At 49.2% G+C, this 22,854-nt stretch overlaps 1 protein-coding gene and 1 non-coding gene across 5 annotated transcripts; both read right to left on the minus strand.

Moving 5' to 3' along the window:
• Positions 1-1,657: 1,657 nt before the first annotated feature.
• Positions 1,658-21,258, minus strand: CHST6 (carbohydrate sulfotransferase 6). Of its 4 annotated transcripts, XM_052655479.1 has the most exons (6): positions 21,245-21,258; positions 20,828-21,105; positions 11,932-12,213; positions 6,091-6,165; positions 5,924-5,991; positions 1,658-5,283 (listed from the first exon to the last, which is right to left on the minus strand). In XM_052655479.1, exon 6 carries the CDS (start codon positions 5,265-5,267, stop codon positions 4,080-4,082), a length of 1,188 nt encoding a protein of 395 aa, XP_052511439.1. In that variant the 5' UTR covers positions 5,268-5,283; positions 5,924-5,991; positions 6,091-6,165; positions 11,932-12,213; positions 20,828-21,105; positions 21,245-21,258; the 3' UTR covers positions 1,658-4,079. The 4 variants fall into 4 exon arrangements, with proteins under 4 accessions (XP_052511439.1, XP_052511440.1, XP_052511437.1 ...); XM_052655480.1 differs by having other exon boundaries at positions 5,924-6,165; positions 11,932-12,121; XM_052655477.1 differs by lacking the exon at positions 5,924-5,991.
• On the minus strand, positions 7,988-8,059 carry TRNAC-GCA (transfer RNA cysteine (anticodon GCA)). The gene has a single exon. It is a non-coding gene; the product is annotated as a tRNA-Cys (tRNA).
• Positions 21,259-22,854: the final 1,596 nt, after the last annotated feature.

Below are 22,854 nucleotides of genomic sequence, written 5' to 3' on the forward strand. Positions count from 1 at the left end.
ATCTTCCTCCCAACGCAGGGACTGAACCCGGGTCTCCTGCGTTGCAGGCAGATTCTTTACCATCTGAGCCACCAGGGAAGCCCAAATATTCCATTTTTAGTTAGTTAAGTTGCTTGGTCAGTCATGTCCGACTCTTTGCTACCCCATGGACTGTAGCCCACCAGGCTCCTCTGTCCATGGGATTCTCCAGGCAAGAATACTGGAGTGGGTTGCCATTTCCTTAGGTAGGTATAAATGAAAATGATTTGTTTACCTCTACAGATGATGAGGGGCGCTCAGTAGGAAAGGGTGACCAGGGCATTCCTGAATCCATTCCAGAGAGTGTAAGTTGGTACTTCATTTTTGGAGTAATTTGGCAATTTCACATTTAAAAGATGGATGCTCTTTGATCCAGCAGTTCTATTTCTAGGAATTTTACTATAGACACACAGACTCACTCATCTCCTGGGGTCCTCTCCCATCCCACGAGCTTGGATCCCCAGGATTGAGCCTTTTGTCAAGGAAACGTGATTCCAAGGGGCCAACCCCTCAATAGCTCTCTGCCTTTTCATCCTATGCTCAATGAACTCCTATCCATCCTTTATTTGAACCAAATATTTCCTCTTCAAAAATGTTTTCCTGCCTCTCCACAGTAAAGTAGGCCACCCTCTACCCATTCTTATTATTCACAGTTGCATGTTTATTTATAGGACTTTTTATTTAGTGTCTGTACTCCCCACCAGAGCAAAGGCTGTGACGATTCTGTTCCAGGGCCTGACCCAGGGCTAACTCATGAAAACAATGGACTGGGTACTGTCTGTCTTTGTCCTGAAACCTTATCTGGGTTCACCTAGGGGCTTGCCGAAAAGCTGCTGTGCCCTGCAGCTCTTGCAGAGACTTGTCCAGAAGGCCCCATATGTGGGCAGCAACATCTGAGAGCCAGTCATTGGCATCCTGGAACCTCGGAGACAGGTGAGAAGGAGTGTCACACAGCAAAAGCCATTCACTGTGCTGTCACCGAGACAATCTGTGACCCTGGCAGGGACAAACGAACCTTGTGGATGCCAGTATCAGGCTGGGCTCCGAGCCCCAACCCAAATGCCTTCCTGGAGCCCACTAGGGATCGGTGACTGCATGTCAGCCTCTGGCACCACGAACCTCTGGCTGGACCTTCTTTGCCCAAACATAGCACGTTGCAGACTTCCTGGCTGACTCCTCCACTTAACCATGTGCTCCTTCCAGGTGGAGCCAGGAGTCTGCTTTTATCCCCAGAGGCTATCCTGGGGTGGGGGGTGGCCACATATGGGGAGGAAAGGGGTCGGTGGCAGGGTCCCCATTGCCCCAGCCCACTGCCCACCCCAAGATGTTTGCAGCTCAGTGCCAGGACAGAAGCGATCATTTTGCAACATTTAAAAATCTCAAATCACTATGTCGTGTACCTGGAACTTATGTAGCACTGTAGGTCAATTATATAATTAAAAATACAATAAAATTTTGGAGAGAAGAGGAGAAGAGGTGGAGGCATTAAATCTCCATCTCTTAGAACATTTTCATTTTATTTTTGGCCATGCCATGTGGCTTGCAGAATCCTATTTCCCCTATCAGGGCCTGAACCCAGGCCCTCAGCAGTGAGAGTGCAGAGTCCCAACCACCAGACAGAGAATTACCTCTTGTAACATTTATAAATTTAAAAATTGCATTTTTCTTTTTATTGTATCTATCTGAGATGGCTGATATTAATTAAACCTAGTATGGTAATCATTTCCCAATATAGGTAAATCAAACCATCATGCTGTACACCTTAAACTTAGAGAGTGATGTATGTCAATTCTGCCTCAATAAAACTGAAAACAAAAAAACCCAAAATGTCAGGACAGCTCCTTGACACCCAGAGACGCACATCTCTGGGTGATGATCTGGCTTTTGAAGCCTATGATGGAGTCTTCTGTTCCATCCCCGGTTCAGTTTACTTGTTAGAACCATAAGCATTGAAGTCGAAGATGTAAGTTTGAGTTCCGGCCCATATATTAAGCCATGTGACCGTAGCCTAAGTCATTAATAAATTCTGCATTTTAAATACCTTCTTCTATTGTGAGAAGGGGCAGATGGAGGCTTTATGGGGCCCGAAGTTTCTACAGCTAGACAGGTCCCTAGCTGAGGCATCCTGAAGTTTCGGCTTCAAGGTCAGTATCCATCTGCTCCCTGCGAGGAAGAAATGGAAAGTGCCAGCCTGCCCTTGACCTGCCTGCTTTGCAATGAGGACGTGGGTCTGCAATCCAGGTCCCACCAAATCCAGGCTGAGAACGGGAAGCCAGCAACCTCCAGAATCCCTCCTAGTCACTGATGGCCTCAGCGAGGGCAGATCCTCACTCCCAGCGGGAACGGGCTAAGGTGTTCTGGTGGCAACTGTCAGTCCGCAGATCAGCTCTGTATTCCGGTGTGACGGGTAGTCTATTTGCATGGACTCCAATCTGCTTCCCTGTCCTTCCCAGAGGTTCTGTGACCCTTCTCCCTCCTTTTCAATTTTTTTTTGAGCACTTGTTGGCTTTCATTTCCTGAATTTAAGACTAGCTCTTACATATCCACATCTTCCCCCTTCGCCTACCCCCTACCTCTTTTTTTAAAATCCAGCCTCTGTTTCATAAGACCCTCTGCCGGCGGAGCCAGGTGCTGTAGCTTGCAGCTAGGAATTGTATTTTGGCACAGAAGGACCACAGGGAGACAGCCACCCTAGAGCCTTTTTTCTTCCAAGCTCCTGGCAAGCTTTATCTGGTTACATCCACCCCGTGACTTGCCCTCCAGGCACTGATCTTGCTGCCAGCCTCTTGCTCTGCCACACGCTCTGCCTGGCTTGCTGCCCAGGCCTGCCCAGCCTTCTTCCCCTCCACTTTGCCTGCTCACTGCCTCCCTCCAGGCTTATCCAGGAAGCTCCCTAGATTCTGCACTCTGAACCCCGAGCTTACCACTTCCCACATCTTACCTCGCAGCTGCGGTCCTAGCTACGGCGAACTGCTGAGCCCTTGGGCAAACAGGATGGGAAAATCTGACCCTTCTTGGTCCAGGAAACAGGTTTCTGCAAGCGTGATGCACCCTCTCCTCCCCACTGTGGTCTCAGAGCAAACCCCTCTCCTTCTCTTCAGTCTCCTTCTCATCCTGTAGCCTTGGACAAGTCCCTTCACTTTTGCATTTTGCTTCTCCAACTTAACAGGCCGTAAACTCTAATTTGTATCATACAGGTTAAATATGTTTATTTCTGTAAGTAGGAGCTTTCCCATCAGGGCAAATCAAAGGTTCACCTTACTTAGGCAGGTGATGGGGTCGTATGGGCTCCTGGGAGATTGGGTCAGAGAGAGACTTAAGGGGAGACCCCAAGATAGAGGCTTGGCTGATTTCTTGCTGAAGACACAGATGAATATAAAAGCATTGGCTTTGGTGGCACGTGGTGCCAGAGGATTTGGGGGAACAGAGTCTGGGGGGGATGCCGTGGAGGGGGAGATGTACTGACTTCAGGGGCCAGCTGGCCACAGTACCCCTCCAGTCCCAGGTAGGGCTGGGCCAGCCTTCTCAGCTGCAGGATGAGGCATCCTGAGGGAGACTGAGAGGGAAAGAAAGTGCTGGAGAAGGAGCCAAGTCATCTGAACTTATTCCCCGTCCTCAGAAGTGGGGGAACCAGTCTGCTTTCTATGAAGAGTGTTCCTGTCTGGAATTCAGCTCCTACCTGCTGTTGCTTAATCACTTCAGCCACGTCTGACTCTTTGCCCCCATGGCTCCTCTGTCCATAGGATTCTCCAGGCAAGAATAGTGGAGCGGATTGCCATGTGCTCCTCCAGGGGAATCTTCCCCACCTAGGGTGGGATCGAACCTGCGTCTCCTGCACTGCGGGCAGATCCTTTACTGCTGAGCTACCAGGGGAAATCATTCAGCTCCTAAAGAGGACTGGAAAGAAAGAAGGGGGCAGAAAGAAACTGGTTTGGGAACTCGGTCCTGGCCTGCTACAGGAGGGACCTCCCAAACTCTGGGCCACTGCGTGCCCAGCCCCTTCGGCACCACGCGTGGGTCTCCTGGCCCTGGTGACCGCCAGCCGCAGCTGGGGGCCTCCGCTACGGCCCGGGGCGCTCAGCAGTGGACGAGGCCCAGCTGAAGCTGCTCGGGCCGCGCGGCAGCACCAGGTCCAGGCTGAGGTCGCGCTGCTCGTCCTCGGAGAACACTGGCCGGTAGCCCAGCAGCTGCAGCGCGCCGGCACACAGCTCCTGCACGCGGCGGATCTTGGCGAAGGGCAGGGCGTGGCGCCAAGCCTGTGAGACGTTGAGCGCGTCCCTTGACGTGGTCTTGAAGGCCTCGCGGCGTGCGCCGGGCCCGGCGCCGTGGGTGATGTTGTGGATCCAGGCCTCGAGCTGCGGCGTGAGGCTCAGGCCCGTGAAGGCGTACAGCTCTCGGATCTCCGGCAGCGGCGCCCGCGCCAGATCCTCGAAGCGCACCAGGCGGTAGCGGCCGCGCAGGGCGGGCGGCGGCTTGCGTGTGGCAGCCTCGGCGATGCGCACGTGGCTACGGCACACCTCGCGCACCACGCGCAGGTCTGGGTCAGCCTCCACCCACTTGCCGTTGGTGCCCAGCACGATGCCGTTGTCGCGCGCCAGTGCCTTGGCCGTCTGCTCGCGCGAGCGCAGCACGGCGCGCGGGTCGCGCACCAGGTGCACGATGCGCAGGCGGAGCGCTGGGTCGCTGAGCAGCGGGTAGAGCACCTGCAGGTTGAAGAAACGCACCTCCTTGAGCACCACGTGGCTGTAGGAGCGGCAGGCCTCCTGTGCGAGGCTGAAGGGCCGCCGCGCGCACAGCGGCTTGCACACCGCCTCGCTGCTGATGGCGCCGCGCGGGAAGGCGCTGCAGGCGGGCGGCGAACACAGAGCCCGGCTCTCCGCCCACTGGAAGAGGTCCGACAGGTTGCGCCTCCATGGCAGGTAAGCGTCAAACACATCCATGTCGCACAGGAAGACCGAGCGCACCAGGTCACGCACCGCCATGTGCAGCGCCAAGGCGCTGCCCTGCGACAGGGCGGCCCACACGTGCCACGCGGGCTCCATCAGGTAGAAGACGTCGGGGTGCTGGCTGAAGAGCTGGCCCACGAAGGACGAGCCCGAGCGCCACGAGGACAGCACCAGCACGTGCACCCGCTCCTCGCTGCTCGCCGCAGGCGGCAGCCTGGGCCGGGAGACCAGGAAGAGCAGGAGACCGGTCTGCGCCAGTAGGAGCGCGGTTACCGCCGTGCTGGAGACGCGCCGCAGCCACATGCCGCCGGCCGGAGACCTGCAGAGGGAGCAGGCGGTAGCTGTCGGGGACCAGGGGCCGCTTGCCCATCCCACATCCCACATCCTGTCTGGGGCTGCCGGGGAGCAGCTCTGGAACTTGCCCACCACCCCAGGGAGACCACACCACTGGGGACCTCCCAAGTCAGGAGTGTGACTTGAAGGCATGCGCAGTGTTTGCAGAGCCAAACGCCAGTTGCACAAGACTATGGGCCATGGTTTTCCCTTTGTCTCTTTCTCTCCCCTAGCCCTTTTCTTTCTCAGCGGGAACATATATGTAAACTGGAAGTCCTGCTTTTTGCTTAAAATTACTTATAGGGGAGCAATTTTAGGTTGTTTACCTAAATAGCTTGCTGGGTGATTTAGCAGAGCCTTCCCAACTGCACCACTTCCTAGCCTAATATCTCAGACCAAAGGCTTCATTGCTCTGTGACTCAGTTCACCCATCTGTAAAAGGGGATTCATCTTGGTCCTGGAGTATTGGGATGAGCCCGGAGGGCTGGGACATGTAGTAATTCTCAGAACTGAAAACTTGCACTTTCTGCAAAGTGTGCTTCTGTATTGTTTGTCTTTTTAAATAAGCAGATACTATTTTTGCTATTACAAATAAATAGACAAAAAACAGCAACTGTTGCTCTCACCCACGGACCGTGAAGTCCTGCAGGAAGCACGGATTCCCAAGGGAGGAGATCCTTCTGGATTGGTGGGACTTGGCAGAAGAAACCAGTTAAGTGAGAGGTAGGACGGAGCCAGAGAAGGGGAGAGATGAGGGCAGAGTCAGGCCTCTTTCCATGCTGAGGTTACTTACTGCTGCCCGGGCTGCTGAGAGGGCCGCCCACCTCGATCACAGGTCCATGGGAGAGGCCTGGAGGTTTCTCAGGGCCTGGGAAGGCAGGAGAGGGCTGGGTCAGATGGCCCCGGGCGCTGCGAGGGCTCTGTCTTCCCAGACTGACAGAAGTTCCCCTCGGGTGGGAGTCTAGTTTCCCTTCCCCTGGCTGGAGCTGGCCAGGGATGAGCAGGCGGCTGGATACATTTTCCCAGATGGAAGTGAAATGAAAGTCTCTCCTGCTGGGTTTGAGTCTCTCTGATGCCACTCAGGAGCTAGGAGACCTGGGACAAATGACTTAAGTTCTCCAAGACTCAAGTTTCCTCCTCTGTAAAATGGGGATGATAACATTTGACCTTAAGGTTGTCAAGAGGAATGCTGCTGCAAACACGTACGAGGAAAGGGGCTTGGTAAAGCGCCACACATACCCCCTGTTACTGATGTAGTGTTCAGCTGTATCTGAGAGGAGGAACCATGGGGAGTCTCCACCCAGAGAAGACCCCTGAGGTCACCTATGCTTAGAATCCCAGCATCTCCCAGACCCCCTGCAGCCCCCGAACATGCCTGAATCCTTTAGTGGATCTTAAGAATGTCCCAGGGTGCAGGGGGAAAGATAAACTGGGGCACTGAGATTGACATATACACATTACTATATATAAAAGAGATAACTAATAAGAACCTACTAAAGCACAGTACCCCACGTCCGAGGTCAGGGGCAGGTGCCAAGAGTGCCAGGCTGCGACAGTGCAGGAACGGCCAAGAGGACCTACCCCGCATCCAAGGTCAGGGCGGCGGCCGAGAGTGCCAGGCTGCGATGGCGCAGGAATGGCCGAAAGGAGCCATCCCATGCCTGAGGTCAGGGGCGGCAGCCGGGAGGAGCTACTCCACACCCGAGGTCAGGGGCGGCAGCCGAGAGGAGCAACCCCATGTCTAAGGAGTGGTGGCTGCGTGGGCGCAGGAGGGCCTAGGGGAGCTACTCCACGTTCAACGTCAGGAGGGGCGGTGGTGAGGAGATAGCCCTCGCCCAAGGTAAGGAGCAGTGGCTGCGCTTTGCTGGAGCAGCCGTGAAGAGATACCCCCACGTCCAAGGTAAGAGAAACCCAAGTAAGACGGTAGGTGTTGCAAGAGGGCATTAGAGGGCAGACACACTGAAACCATAATCACAGAAAACTAGTCAATCTAATCACACTAGGACCACAGCCTTGTCTAACTCAATGAAACTAAGCCATGCCCTGTGGGGCCATCCAAGATGGGCAGGTCATGGTGGAGAGGTCTGACAGAATGAGGTCCACTGGAGAAGGGAATGGCAAACCACTTCAGTATTCTTGCCTTGAGAACCTCATGAACAGTATGAAAAGGCAAAATGATAGGATACTGAAAGAGGAACTCCCCAGGTCAGTAGGTGCCCAATACGCTACTACAGATCAGTTGGGAAATAACTCCAGAAGGAATGAAGGGATAGAGCCAAAGCAAAAACAATACCCAGTTGTGGATGTGACTGGTGATAGAAGCAAGGTCCGATGCTGTAAAGAGCAATATTGCATAGGAGCCTGGAATGTCAGGTCCATGAATCAAGGCAAATTGGAAGTGGTCAAACAGGAGATGGCAAGAGTGAACGTCAACATTCTAGGAATCAGTGAACTAAAATGGACTGGAATGGGGGAATTTAACTCAGATGACCATTATATCTACTACTGAGGGCAGGAATCCCTCAGAAGAGATGGAGTAGCCATCATGGTCAGCGAAGTGAAAGTGAAGTCGCTTAGTCGTGTCCAACTCTTTGCGACCCCGTGGACTGTAGCCCACCAGGCTCCTCTGTCCATGGGATTCTCCAGGCAAGAATACTGGAGTGGGTTGCCATTTCCTTCTCCAGGGGATCTTCCCAACCCAGGGATTGAACCTGGGTCTCCTGCATTGCAGGCAGACGCTTTATCCTCTGAGCCACCAGGGAACTTAATGGTCAGCAAAAGAGTCTGAAATGCAGTACTTGGATGCAATCTCAAAAATGACAGAATGATCTCTGTTTGTTTCCAAGGCAAACCATTTAATATCACAGTAATCCAAGTCTATGCCCCAACAAGTAATGCTGAAGAAGCTGAAGTTGAACGGTTCTATGAAGACCTATAAGACCTTTTAGAACTAACACCAAAAAAAGATGTCCTTTTCATTATAGGGGACTGGAATGCAAAAGTAGGAAGTCAAGAAACACCTGGAGTAACAGACAGATTTGGCCTTGGAGTACGGAATGAAGCAGGGCAAAGGCTAATAGAGTTTTGCCAAGAGAACACACTGGTCATAGCAAACACCCTCTTCCAACAACACAAGAGAAGACTCTACCCATGAACATCACCAGCTGGTCAACACCGAAATCAGATTGATTATATTCTTTGCAGCCAAAGATGGAGAAGCTCTATACAGTCAACAAAAACAAGACCAGGAGCTGACTGTGGCTCAGATCATGAGCTCCTTATTGCCAAATTCAGACTTAAATTGAAGAAAGTAGGGAAAACTGCTAGACCATTCAGGTATGACCTAAATCAAGTCCCTTATGATTATACAGTGGAAGTGAGAAATGGATTTAAGGGACTAGATCTGATAGACAGAATGCCTGATGAACTATGGATGGAGGTTCGTGACTTTGTACAGGAGACAGGGATCAAGACCATCCTCATGGAAAAGAAATGCAAAAAAGCAAAATGGCTGTCTGGGGAGGCCTTACAAATAGCTGTGAAAAGAAGAGAAGTGAAAAGCAAAGGAGAAAAGGAAAGATATACCCATCTGAATGGAGAGTTCCAAAGAATAGCAAGAAGAGATAAGAAAGCCTTCCTCAGCAATCAATGCAAAGAAATAGAGGAAAACAACAGAATGGGAAAGACTAGAGATCTCTTCAAGAAAATTAGAGATACCAAGGGAACATTTCATGCAAAGAGGGGCTCGATAAAGGACAGAAATGGTATGGACCTAACAGAAGCAGAAGATATTAAAAACAGGTGGCAAGAATACACAGAAGAACTGAACAAAAAAGATCTTCATGACCCAGATAATCACGATGGTGTGATCACTCACCTAGAGCCAGACATCCTGGAATGTGAAGTCAAGTGGGCCTTAGGAAGCATCACTACGAACAAAGCTAGTGGAGGTGATGGAATTCCAGTAGAGCTATTTCAAATCCTGAAAGATGATGCTGTGAAAGTGCTGCACTCAATATGCCAGCAAATTTGGAAAACTCAGCAGTGGCCACAGGACTGGAAAACGTCAGTTTTCCTTCCAATCCCAAAGAAAGGCAATGGCAAAGAATGCTCAAACTACCACACAATTGCACTCATCTCACACGCTAGTAAAGTCATGCTCAAAATTCTCCAAGCCAGGCTTCAGCAATATGTGAACCGTGAACTTCCAGATGTTCAAGCTGGTTTTAGAAAAGGCAGAGGAACCAGAGATCAAATTGCCAACATCCGTTGGATCATGAAGAAACACGAGAGTTCCAGAAAAACATCTATTTCTGCTTTATTGACTATGTCAAAGCCTTTGACTGTGTGGATCACAATAAACTGTGGCAAATTCTGAAAGAGATGAGAATACCAGACCACCTGACCTGCCTCTTGAGAAACCTATATGCAGGTCAGGAAGCAACAGTTAGAACTGGACATGGAACAACAGACTGCTTCCAAATAGGAAAAGGAGTATGTCAAGGCTATATATTGTCACCCTGCTTATTTAACATATGCAGAGTACATCATGAGAAACGCTGGGCTGGAATACGCACAAGCTGGAATCAAGATTGTCAGGAGAAATATCAATAACCTCGGATATGCAGATGACACCACCCTTATGGCAGAAAGTGAAGAGGAACTCAAAAGCCTCTTGATGAAAGTGAAAGAGGAGAGCGAAAAAATTGGCTTAAAGCTCGACATTCAGAAAACGAAGATCATGGCATCTGGTCCCATCAGTTCATGGCAAATAGATGGGGAAACAGTGGAAACAGTGTCAGACTTTATTTTTTTGGGCTCCAAAATCACTGCAGATGGTGACTGCAGCCATCAAATTAAAAGACTCTTACTTCTTGGAAGGAAAGTTATGACCGACCTAGATAGCATATTGAAAAGCAGAGACATTACTTTGCCAACAAAGGTCCGTCTAGTCAAGGCTATGGTTTTTCCAGTGGTCATGTATGGATTTGAGAGCTGGACTGTGAAGAAAGCTGAGCCCCGAAGAATCGATGCTTTTGAAGTGTGGTGTTGGAGAAGACTCTTGAGAGTCCCTTGGACTGCAAGGAGATCCAACCAGTCCATTCTAAAGGAGATCAGCCCTGGGTGTACTTTGGAAGGAATGATGCTAAAGCTGAAACTCCAGTACTTTGGCCACCTCATGCGAACTGTTGACTCATTGGAAAAGACTCTGATGCTGGGAGGGATTGGGGGCAGGAGGAGAAGGGGACGACAGAGGATGAGATGGCTGGATGGCATCACTGACTCGATGGACGTGAGTTTGAGTGAACTCCGGGAGATGGTGATGGACAGGAAGGCCTGGTGTGCTGCGATTCATGGGGTCGCAAAGAGTCAGACACGACTGAGCAACTGAACTGAACTGAACTGGAAGCAAAGTACTCTGTAATAACCTATATGGGAATAGAATCTAAAAAAGAGTGGATATAGATGTAATCATTCATTCATTTCACCATACAGCAAAAACTAACACAACATTGTAAATCAACTATACTCCAGCACAAACTAATTAAGAAAGAATGTCCCACAGAGGGTCCTGCAGAATGAAAGGAACACCGAGCCCAGCTCCCACAACCCCAGGTCCCAGAGTTTTTTCCTCTTTGCACTGTTCTTCCTGCAGCAATCTCAAGGATGAGCCGCTTGGGAAGAGAAGGATCTGGAAGTTTCCTCTTTCCTTTCACAGTATTTGCTCCCCACGGAGACGCCATCATTGGCCACATCACCACTGAGGGCAGCTGGCAGTGAGCACAGACCCCTCTCGACTCCCCTCCTTATCAGGGGCTTGCAGGATGCCCAACAGCTCTTGTTTCCCACTCGGTTCCCCCCAGAAGACCTGGACAGCAGCCACCCGCCTGCTCTGCACACATTACCTCCTCTCCTGGAGGTTATGTTTCTCAAGAACAGGGCACAGGAGTGGGAGGAAATTCTAACTCCTCCTTACTGACATAAAGAGCTCAAGGGCTAGGTGATTTGGGGTTTCCCTGGTGGCTTAGTGGTAAAGAACCCACCTGCCAATGCAAGAGACACAGGTTCAATCCCTGGGTTGGGAAGATGCCCTGGAGCAGGGAATGGCAGCCCACTCCAGTATTCTTGCCTGGAAAATCCCATGGTCAGAGGAGCCTGGTGGGCTATAGTCCATGGGGTCGTGGATATGGCTTAACAACCAAGCACGCGTATACAGCTAGGTGATTTAACTCAACAGCTCCTGAGGTGGGCATTATGATCTCCGGTTTTTATTTAGTTTATTTATTTTGGCCACAGCAGTTGGCTTGTGGGCTCCCAATTTCTCAATCAGGGATCAAACCCAGGCCCTTGGCAGTGAGAGCTTGGAGTCCCAACCACTGGATTGCCAGGGAATTCCCTATGATCTCAATTTTTTAGACGAAGGACCCAAGGTTTGGAGAGACAGCAAGGGACCCCAACCCAGGACTTCGAGGTTTCTGGCACTTTCTGATCATAGGCTGCTGGCCTCTCCCTGTGGCTGGGAGATCGTGCAGAACACAGGACCCTGACACTTGGGCCCAAACACAGCTGCCCAGGCTCGCCTCGCCCTCCCCTGGTAAGGAGGATCTCACCCCCAGGCCAAGATGCTTGTTACCTGCACTCCAGGGATGCCAGAAGTCTTCTTAGGTGACTCACGCTATACAGGAACTGTTATCTGATCCTCCGATTGGAACTCAAGAACTAGGAAGCAGACGGAAATATCCTGCGCATGCAGGGTGTCCAGAGAATCCAGGTCCCAGCTGGGCGTTTTCTGAGAAGGCAGCTTACATTCAGCACACCACCAACTGGCCCAGGGTTCAAGTGAGGAAGAACATGTCAGGCAGGCACTGGGATGTGTATTTTATCTTCTTGATTGAATTTTATTCTCCCCAAGTCCCTAGAAGGTAAAAATCATCCTGTGTGTTTTAGTTGAGGCAATGGGGCTTAGAGACATGAATACACAGCTGGTAAGGGGTAGGGCAGGGGTTTCAATCCAAGTGCCAGGCCCCCAGTGTGGGGCTCTGGGTGGCCCCATTCCTTAACCTTTGCCCAATGAAGCTCTTCACTCTGGAAGGGTCATCTGCCTCTCCTATGAATCCTTTGTAATATTTTGTGGGCACATATTTATTATTTGTCTAATTTTTGAAAAGGTGATACATAGAAGTGGTACAAAATTCTGTGTGTGTGGGGTTTTCTCCTTTTGGGAACCTTCCTACACTGTTGGTGGAAATCGTATTACTAAGCTGGTACAACCACTATGGAGAAGAGTATGGAGATTTCCCAAAAAACAAAAAATACAGCTACCATATGATCCAGCAATCCCATTCCTGGGCATATACCTGAAAAGACAACTCTAATTAAAAAGATACATGCACCCCAATATTCATTTGTTGTTGTTGTTAAGCAACCTGAAGGTACATAAACAGATAAAGAAGGTAAGGTACATATATCCAATAGAATATTTCCAAGCCTTAAAGAGAATAAAATAATGCTATCTGCCGCAACACAGATGGGCCTAGAGATTATCATACTAAATCAGACAGAGAAACACAAATACCTTATGATAGCACTTATATGCGGGATCTAAAAAAAAAGAATGATACAAATGAACTTATTTACAAAACAGAAATAGACTTACAGATATAGAAAAAAAAAATTGTGATTACCAAAGGGATGAGGGGGATAAATTGGAAATTTGGGATTAACAGATATATACTACTATATATAAAATAAATAATAAGGACCTACTGTATAGCACAGGGAACTGTATTCAACATTTTGTAATAACCTGTACTGGAGAAGAATTATATATATATATAAATAAATTATACATATAAACAAAAATAAATAAAAGTTTTAAAGTGTATAAGACCTAAAAGAAAAAAGCATATATATACTAGAAATTCTATAAATATCCTAAGATTTTATATGAAATTCTTTATTGTATGTTCATGTACTATTTCATTCATTCTGTAAATATTTATTCTGTGGCTATTATGTGCAAAGCATGAAAGTAAATATTGACATGTGGCCGCTGCCTTCAGCTTAATTTCTAGCTGAGAAGGTCACCATGAAGCAAGTGATCATTTAACCACAAGCATACTAAGTATCCAAGGGGTCACAAAGAGTTGGACATAATGAGCAACTGAACTGAACTGATAGGAAGTGTAATAAGGGGCAAGACAGTGCTGTGGGAGCCTGCAGCTAAGAGCAAGCACAGGAGTCTTTCCTTAGCCAAGGGCTTTTTGAACCGGGATCTGATGGCTGAGCAGGGAATACCTGTGGGAAGGGCTGTGTGAGGGAGCAGGCGGAGAGAAGAGGTTAGTATGTCAGATGAAGTAGCATCTCTGAAGGCTCCGAGAAGGAGCATTTCATGTTCAAGGGTCAGAGGGAGGCCAGAGGGGCTGTAGGTACAGTATCTAAAGGAAAAAAAAAAAGCCATCCCACTGAACCCAGCCCCATTCGTGGCAGATTTTCTGTTAAAGAAAGCAAACCCTGGTGTGCATGCTTTCCTAGACCTCTCACAGCTGAGCACTGCTGATGGCATCACAGCCCAGGATTTCCAACTTGGACTTGTCCTGTTTTACACAATCTACCCAGAGCTGCTCCTTGAATTTCCTCAAACCTCTTTTATTCCCTCCTCCTCACTATATACACAACATCATTAGTGTAAAATGATAATTAGAGAAATAGTTCCTGCCTCCAGGCATCTGAAACAAACTTAGTTCAGTAAGAAGTACATGAAGAGGAAAGTGTCAGGATTTCCCTGGTGGTCCAGCAGTTAGGACTCGGCACTTTCCATACCAAGGGCCAGGGTTCAATCCCTGGTCAGGGAATTTAAGATCCCGCAAGCCACCAGGCATGGCCAAAAAAAGGAAAGTGTTCTACTAACTGAAGCATATTGTTTCTGTAAATACAGTAATTTGGAGGGAAGAAAAAGGGACTAAGAGGAAGAAATAGGGCTCTGTCCTGCTTGCTATGGGCTTCCCTTGTGGCTTAGATGGTAAAGAATCCGCCTGCAATGTGGGAGACCTGGGTTCAATCCCTGGGTTGGGAAGATACCCTGGAGGAGGGAATGATAACCCACTCCAGTATTCTATCCTGGAGAATTTCCATGGACAAAGGAGCCTGGCGGGGTATAGTCCATAGGGTCACAAAGCTCAGACATGACTGAGCTTGCTATAATAATAGCTAATATGATAGCCCATAGAAAAATGCCAATCAATTTTATCAAAAGGCCTGGAGGGACTTTGTTTTATATCCAAGATTAGCAAGATTAGCTTTCCAGTAGTAGAGAGCTGTGTATTCAGGCCACTAAGACACATTGCCCATGGCACACAGGAGAACATGGAACTGGTCCTGCATTGAGAGGTACAGTTTTTTAATGTCTGTCCTTTCAGAAACAGTAGCTGTGTACTCATAAATTCAGTGCCTACAAACTATAAGGCAGAGTATGTGGGCTCAGTTGCTCATAAAAAAAAAAAAAAGAAAAAAGTAAGCCTGATGCCACATTTCAGGACGTAGAGATTGCAAAAATCTTTTTTTTTTTTTTTTTTCCCAAATAACCTAATATTAAGATCATTGAATTGCTTTAAAAAAAAAAAAGTTAAGAATCCTGCCAGAGTAAGACAATAAGTGTCATGTCAGGGATTGCCTCAAAGCCTGAGTGAGATGATATTAATAGATATTTGCTGAATTGATATCAGGCACTCTGATCCAAATCCGAAGGGAGTGATCCTCCACTTGTCCTGTATTTCTTTCTGCCGAGCATCTTAACATTACGATGGCTTCTAGTCATCCCTGACTAGCTCTTGGTCTGAGACAGAGAAGGAGCCCCCACTCTCTCCGATGTGCCGATGGGAACACTGAGCTACAGGGCAGGCCTCACAGGGGAGGTGCAGAAGGACAGGGATCTGCCCTCTGGGCCCGCTCCAGCTGCTCCAGCCTGCAGCTCCTCTCTCCAGTGTCTCCCAGCCCTGCAGTCTAAGGCAGGGAAAGGTAATCCTAGGTACCACCTCCGGCTCAGATTTCTCTCAGTTTGGCATCAGCTGCAGGCCATTCTGTTCAGGAATCCCAAAGGCTAAAGAAAAGGGATTTCGGATGAGGCATGCGTGGACCTGAGGCATCAAGGGCCACCCCTGGAGATGAACCAGCTCTGATGGAGCCCAGGGTATCTGCTGGAGAGAAGGCTGACGCGGAGGGCAAGAAAGACGAGGAAAGACGAGAAAGGAGAGAGAAAAGAAGAACAAGAGACAGGGAGGGGAGAGAGAGGAGAAAGACGGATGCCTGTGGTGGTGTGGGAATCACGGAACACCACCTGTGAGGGCTTCCTGCATACCAAGCCTTTCCCACCCATCTTCCTCTGAAGATCAGATCAGGATTATCTCACAACAATCCTATGAGGTGCGTCTGATGGGCTACCCTATTTTACAGAAGAGGAAACTGAGGCTTAGAAGGATTCAGGAACTTGACTAAAGAAGAGGAAGCTGAGGCTTAGAAAGGTTCAGGAACTTGCCCACACAGCAACAGTCAGAATTTGAACTCCAGCTGTCTAACTTTAGAGCACTTCATGACATAATGTTGAGTGAAAAAAAACACAGCAAAACATTCAGTGTGTTAAAAATACATGAATATCAAAGGATACCATCAAGAAACTGAAATGATATCCACAGATGGGAGAAAATATTTGCAAATCATATAAATAACAAGGGACTTGTATCCACACATAAAGAGCTCTTACAACTGAACAATAAAAAAAACCTGATTTTAAAATAAGCAACATATTTGAGTGGATATTTCTCTAGAGAAGATGGACACATGGTCTATAAGTACATGAAAAGATCCTTGATAGCTTCAGTCATTAGGAAAATGCAAATCAAAACTACATTGGGTTACCACTTCCCATCCTCTAGCTTGGGTGTAATAATAAAGACAGATAATAGCAAGTGTTAGTGAGAATATGGTGAAACTGCAACCCTCACAGGCTGCTGGTGGGAATGTAAAATGGTGGATTGCTGCGGAAAGCAGGTCATCCCTCAAGTAAACATAGAATTACCATGTGATCCAGCAATTCTACTCTAAAATACACAAATCCAAGAGAACCAAAAATATATGTCTACACAAAAACGTGCTCATGAACTTTCACAGCGGCATTAATCATAATAGCCCCAAAGTGGGAATGTCCTATATGCCTATCAGTTGATGAATGGGTAAACAAAATGTGGTGTACTCATATAACTGAATATTCTCTGGCAGTAAGAAGGAATGAAACACTGATATGTGCCACAAGACAGAAGAACCTTCAGGTGGTTAACGCACAAGACTGAATATGCTATAAACCAGTGAACTGGACACTTAAAACAACTTCAAAGAATGTGAATTATATCTCAATAAAGCTGTTACTTAAACAAGCAAAAACCAAAATGATTTAGTATAGGAAGAAATCCAGAAGGATGCATGCTGAATATTGGTGGTTATTCTGTGGCCAGATTACAGGTCATTTTTTTCTTGTTTTATTACTTTGTCAATCATTAACAATCAGGTCTGTTTCATCAGTTCAAAGAGGCATGGGTGGAGTTTGCTGACTTAGCTTTTATTGCAGGAAGAGAGGCACCTCCAAGCCATCTTCCAGCTGACCTGAGTGCCTAGGTGGCTAGAGGGGAGGGGTGTGGGATGGAAAACTACCTGGCCTTTGTGAAGGGCTCCAACCCACACTCAGCCTCAGAGCTCTGGGCTGGGGCAGGTGGTGGTGAAGACGTGCTTGGCCCTACGCCCAGCCACATCTGCCAGTCCCCTGCTGGCCCTGGGGAGCAGCTGTGTGGCATCAGCCGGAGGTAGGGAGGCTCCAGTCACAGAGCCCGGATGCTGCTGGAGTAACCAGACCCGCCTGCAGGAACCTACTGGGAAGTGAAATCAAGTTAGTCTGGGAAAGGAGCTTCAAGTCTCCTTGGCTCAGAGCCATGTGTGGGGCTTTCAGAGCAGATGAGCAGATACCAACACAGAAACTTTTTTCCAAGGCTCTGAACTTTGGGGATCCCCAAAGCACACCTTACACAACACCTAACTTGGTCTAAATCACTGCACCTGACAGGAGGGGCCTCAAGTCCGGGACTCCCCCTCTCCTGCAGTAACACTCGCGGGGAATAGAGGGTGCGTATTCCTCTCTGGCACCCAACCCCCAGGTGTGGGCTGAGCCCTCTTATGCAGGGATCATCTGGAATGTTCTCTGGTTTATTTTTCTTAATCTCTTATTTTGATTCATTTATTTTTAAAAAGTCATTTTTAAAAGACTCATTTAAGAGAGTCATTAATTCATTTTTTAAAAAGACTAAATCATTTTTATCAGTCAATGGCATGGAAAGAAAAAAGGAAGGGACTATTTTAGAAGAAAACAGCTTGGTCCAGTCACTGAGCTGCCGCCAAGGACTCAGCAGACTCCCTTTCGAGCCTCCTCTCTTCCTGATGCTGCTTCCCAAGGCTCCATATCCCCTGCCCACCGTCTCCCTCAGCCGCTTTCAATTGTATTTATGTCCACTATCCAGAACCTCCATTCTTTGGACCCCTTTGCTGATGCAAGTAAGGGTGCTTATCTGCCTCCTGCTGGCACTGAGGATTATATCCATATAAGGATTCAACGAAGAAACGGCAGGGGATCGCTGATGATTATGATAAAAAGAATCTAGTGAAGGAGTTTAGGGAGAAATTTGCCTGCAATGGTACTGCACTGAGCATCCAGAGTATGGAGAAGGAATTCAGCTACAGGGTGACCAGCACAAGAACATACGCCAGTTCCTGGTGGAGACTGGACTGGCTAAAGACAGCTTCTGGTGGAGACTGGACTTGCTAAGGACAGTTCCTGGTGGAGACTGGACTGGCTAAGGACAGTTCCTGGTGGAGACTGGACTTGCAAAGGACAGTTCCTGGTGGAGACTGGACTTGCAAAGGACAGTTCCTGGTGGAGACTGGATTGGCTAAGGACAGTTCCTGGTGGAGACTGGACTGGCTAAGGACGACCAGCTGAAGGTTCATGGGTTCAAGTGCTTTTGGCTCACTGAGGCTTAAGTGAGGATTTCCTTGCAATGAGTAGAATTTCCCTTTGTCCCTTGTCACAAGTTTAAAAACCTCTCAGCCTGTATAATGTAACCATCTGGGGTCTGCTTTTAACTGGGACTAGTGGAACTCCTTTATGCAACAAACTGAACAGAGCCATGCTGTCTAGTCTTGGGGTCCCTCATTTAAACAGGGGTCAAGCAGAGGCGCCCAGCAGTGTCCAGCCTGAAACAAAGCAGCGACAGTGATGTTTCAGCCAAGTCCAGAGCCCCAGGATCACAGGCGGCTATGTCTGGCCGGAAGCCCCTCAGCAGTCCGTCTGCAGAGTTCCTGTCCTGAGAGAATGTCACCACCTGGACAGCCCTCGATGAAGCGGAGAATGGAGGATGGGTGAGGCAGCTGTACTGCTGGAGGGAGCCTTTGGTGGTCGGGGAAAGGTCCCCTGCTGTCTCCAGTGTGACCCGATAGGCAGAGCTTAGAGCAACCAACCACCCTCTAGTGAGGGGCCAAGACATCTGGCTTGCCACCAAGGTCTTTTTGACCAGACATATCCTAAATAATCAATTCCCAAACTAGAAGGTGAGGCCAACCTTCTATCAAATTTCAAACCGATCTATCCGTCATAGCTGTAGAGCTTGCAACTCACTAGCAACAATGGCCCAATGCCATGTGAAGTAACAAACTGATTTTGGGTTTTTTTTTTTTCCCCCACCCTGTTCAGTTTTAATGTTATGTAATGTATTTAAACCCTTATTTAAATAAAACTTATTTTCAGAAACAACAACAACAACAAAAAGAAAACAACACAAAACAGCCAAAGACAACATGTGTACCTTGTTTGGATTCTGATTCAGACAAACCCAGTGTGAGAAGATATCTCTGAGGTAATCAGAGAAATTTTAACATGGACTGAGGATTAGGTGATATTGGGAAATCTTTGTTAATGCTACTATCACTACAAAGAATACTCCTGTTCATGCATTTCCATACCTAAATCCCCTGACTAGCCTAGAAGCCAGACCCTCTCTCTCATACCAGGTAGTGGGGTTAGCATATGGGCTAAGAGTATGAACTCTAGTTGATGACTCAGTGGGTGATCTTGAGCAAGTTGAGCAAGTTACTTAATCTCTCTGTGCTTAATTTTTTTTTTTAATCTATAAATAGGGGAAATAATATAACTCACCTCATGGGCTTGATTTGAAGATTAGAGGAAGTAATATTAAAGCACACAGATAATGTCTGGCACATAGGCCACTGAAAAGTATTTGTTCAAGGATCTTCTAAAAATTCTGGGTCACAACTGTGTTCTATGAGTCCAACAGAAAGCCTGTGCATAACGAAAACTCGAAGAAAATGGCCCAACCAAGTCCAAGTGACCCTAGCAATAGAAAGAATCAAGCATAGGCAGCAGTGGTGGTGGTGGTGATTTAGTTGCTAAGTTGTGTCCGACTCTTGCAACCCCATGGACTACAGCCTGCCCGGCTCCTCTGTCCATGGGATTCTCCGGGCAAGAATACTGGAGTGAGTTGCCATTCCCTTCTCCAGGGAATCTTCCCAAACCCAGGAATTGAACCCAGGTCTCTTGCATCACAGGCAGATTCTTTACCAACTGAGCTACCAGGGAAGCCACACATCCCAAACAGAAGATAGTGAATCAAGGCTGAACGCCTGCCGTCTGAAGCCAGATTGGGTTAAAATTGTGCTCTACAACCAGTGGGGTGTGTCACTTTGAGCCAGTCACTCATAACCCGTGGGCTTCAGCTGACTCTGAGAACAAGGCTCCAGCAGCGCCTACCATGCAGTCTGGAGAGGACTAAATGGAACAGACTAACCCTTGGCATGGCCAGGCTCACCAAGCAGCCTGCTATTCTTATTAACTCTGGTACTTGGCTCACTCACTCATGGCGTCACCTCAGCCAAGTCTTTTCCGCTCTCGGGGCCTCACTTTTCCCATCCTCGAGCCTCCAGTACAAGAGGGAAGAGGAAAGAGAGTGAACATCTGCTGGGCACCTATGCTGAGGCCCAGGGAGGCAGTCTCTATTGTTGCCCGCGGTCCAGCAGCTGGGAGCAGGGTCCCCCAGACTCAAATTCAGCTGGATCTGGTTCCAAATTCACTTGCCCGAGCTGCTTTCCTTCAGGGTTCTATGGAAAAAGCCCTTGGAGAGTTTTTTGTTTCTGTGTGTTTTCTTTTTTTTTTTTTAATGAAAGCCATACCCTTTGAAACTCAAGTTGCAAGAGACAAGGGATCCTCAAGAAATGCCCTGTGGAGCTGAAGCCCCCGGAAGACCCTTTCCAACCAGCACTTGGAAAAGGGTGATGCCCTTTTAACGTTCTCATAAAAACCACCCTCAGCTCCAACTGGCACAGCCCACGGGGGGCTGCAAGGTCACCGTCTCCCCAGCTGGGCCCCCGGCCGCCCAGGGTGTGGGCATCCCGCGCGGAGAGAGGGCGAATCAACGTACCCCAGGCGAGGTGTTCGGGCCCGGGGGCGCGGCGCGGGGCAGACGCCTCTGGCCCCAGTCTCTGCCGAGACTCCTGGACGCCGCCTTCACCCAGCTCCGTCCGCGGCCGCTGTCTCCTCGCCGGGACAGTCCGCAGGGTCGTACGGCTCTGAAGGGGCACCCGTGCCCCCGGGTCGGAGGGCGCTCCGAGAGGCGTGGACTTGGCAAGCGGGGGCCGAGATATTGGAGGCACCTGGAGAGCCAAGGCGGCGGGAGGCTGGAAACCGGGCAGGAGTCCCCTAAAAGAAAAGAGAGGTGTCGTTACGGATGGGATGTTGAGGGAGCCGTCCCGGGCTGGGGTGGAGTGCGGGGGCAGGACGCGAAGCGGCCTCGGAGCCCCCCGGGCGCCCGGGCGCCCGGCCCCGCGCCGCGCGCTACCTGCGCGGCCGCTCGGAGCCTCGGGCTGGAGCCGAGCGCGCACAATGAGGCGCTTTCAGACGTGGCTGCGGTCCCGGAGCGGGCGGGCGGGCGCCGGGGCGGGAGGGGAGGGAGGAAAGAGCCGGTTGGCCCCCGGGCTCGGGCTAGCCTGCCCACCGCGGGCCGAGGGGCCACGCCTCGGGGGAGGGGCGGCCGCCCCGGGCGGGCGCGGGCGAGCCCGGGAGAGGAGGGCGCAGGTGGGCCCCGGGGGCGGCCGAGGGCGCGTGGCTCGGCGCGGCGTGTCAGGGGGCGCCCGGCGCCTCGCTCCTCATCCCACTCGTTGACCAAGAAAGTGTTTCCCCCTCCAATCGATCCCCAGAGAAGGGAGGCTCCTGGGAACACGAAAGGCCCTTGTGAAAGAAACCGAATCTTAATTTTGCCCCTGCTCGCTCTCGGTGGCATCCTCGCAGCCCAAGGAATCCAAACTGCTTCCCAAGCCCCCGGCCTCGGCCCCAGCCAAGCCTGGGTCACCTGGATGTCAGGGCCCCGCGCACTAGCTGGGCTGCGAGGCGCCGGGACACCAGGTGGCCCTCAGGAGCTGGGCCTGCAGCTGGCTGTCTCCCCGCTTCTCCAGCCTCAACCCAGGGACTCAGACTTGATAGCAGGTCCTGGTAAATACCGGTATCTTTCAGTAAATAAAGATGTTATTTCCCCCTACAGATAAGAGTCCAAGCATCTGAACAAGATGGAGAATTCTGATCTCTTGTAGTCCGTGGTGCGACCTAAAAAGAAATCTCTGCGGCTGGAACTATAAATTAGTGCATTCTTTCCAGGATTCCGTTTGGGGAGATGAATTAAAATCCTTAAGAACTGTCATAAGCTTTTTGAAATCGTAATTTCTTTCTAGGCTCTATCTTGAAATAAAACTAACAAAAAGGATTTATATGCACGGTTGATAGAAACGTCATTTATGACAGCTAAAAAAAAAGCAACAAAAAATTAAAAGGATGTGTATCAGAATGCCGAGAGCAATTAACAGACAACTCATTTTCTTTAGGTTTCTGTAATTACACGTTTCCTCCCATAGGCATTTAGAACTTACGTGGTCACAAAGAAATAAAACTTCTTTTACAAAGCATGAACATGAAGAGAAAGAAGGCTTTATCAATTGCTTTATTATTCTTAGACATGGAACCTCACCTGTTTCAAATAGAAACTGGATAATCATTTGGCAAGATAAGAAACTCCCCCTTGCCAAATACTTAGCCTGACACAGCTATGGGTTACAGCCCAGTTGATAAACTTCTGTTATTTCTGCACCTTTTTCCTGCAACTGTACAGTGTGGTTCATCTTCAGAAGCCACCAACCTCTGATCTGTAAACAATCTGGTATTCACCAGAAGCAGTTGTAATTTTCCAGCCTGTGATTTTCACATGCCATGTGGATTCCACCAAAAACTCACATTTACTTGGGGTGGGGCCAGAAGGCTTTTGCCAAACAGTTAACAAAAGCTCCAAGGTCTTTGGTCAGAGCCCTGGCAAAGCAAGGCTGCTGGTGAATAACCAGAAGTGGGCACAACTTCTGCCTTCCCCATCCTCCCTTTTCCAAATACACTCCCCTCTAAAGAGCC

Source organism: Budorcas taxicolor, chromosome 18 (genome assembly GCF_023091745.1).
Source record: "Budorcas taxicolor isolate Tak-1 chromosome 18, Takin1.1, whole genome shotgun sequence".
NCBI classification, from domain to species: domain Eukaryota; kingdom Metazoa; phylum Chordata; class Mammalia; order Artiodactyla; family Bovidae; genus Budorcas; species Budorcas taxicolor.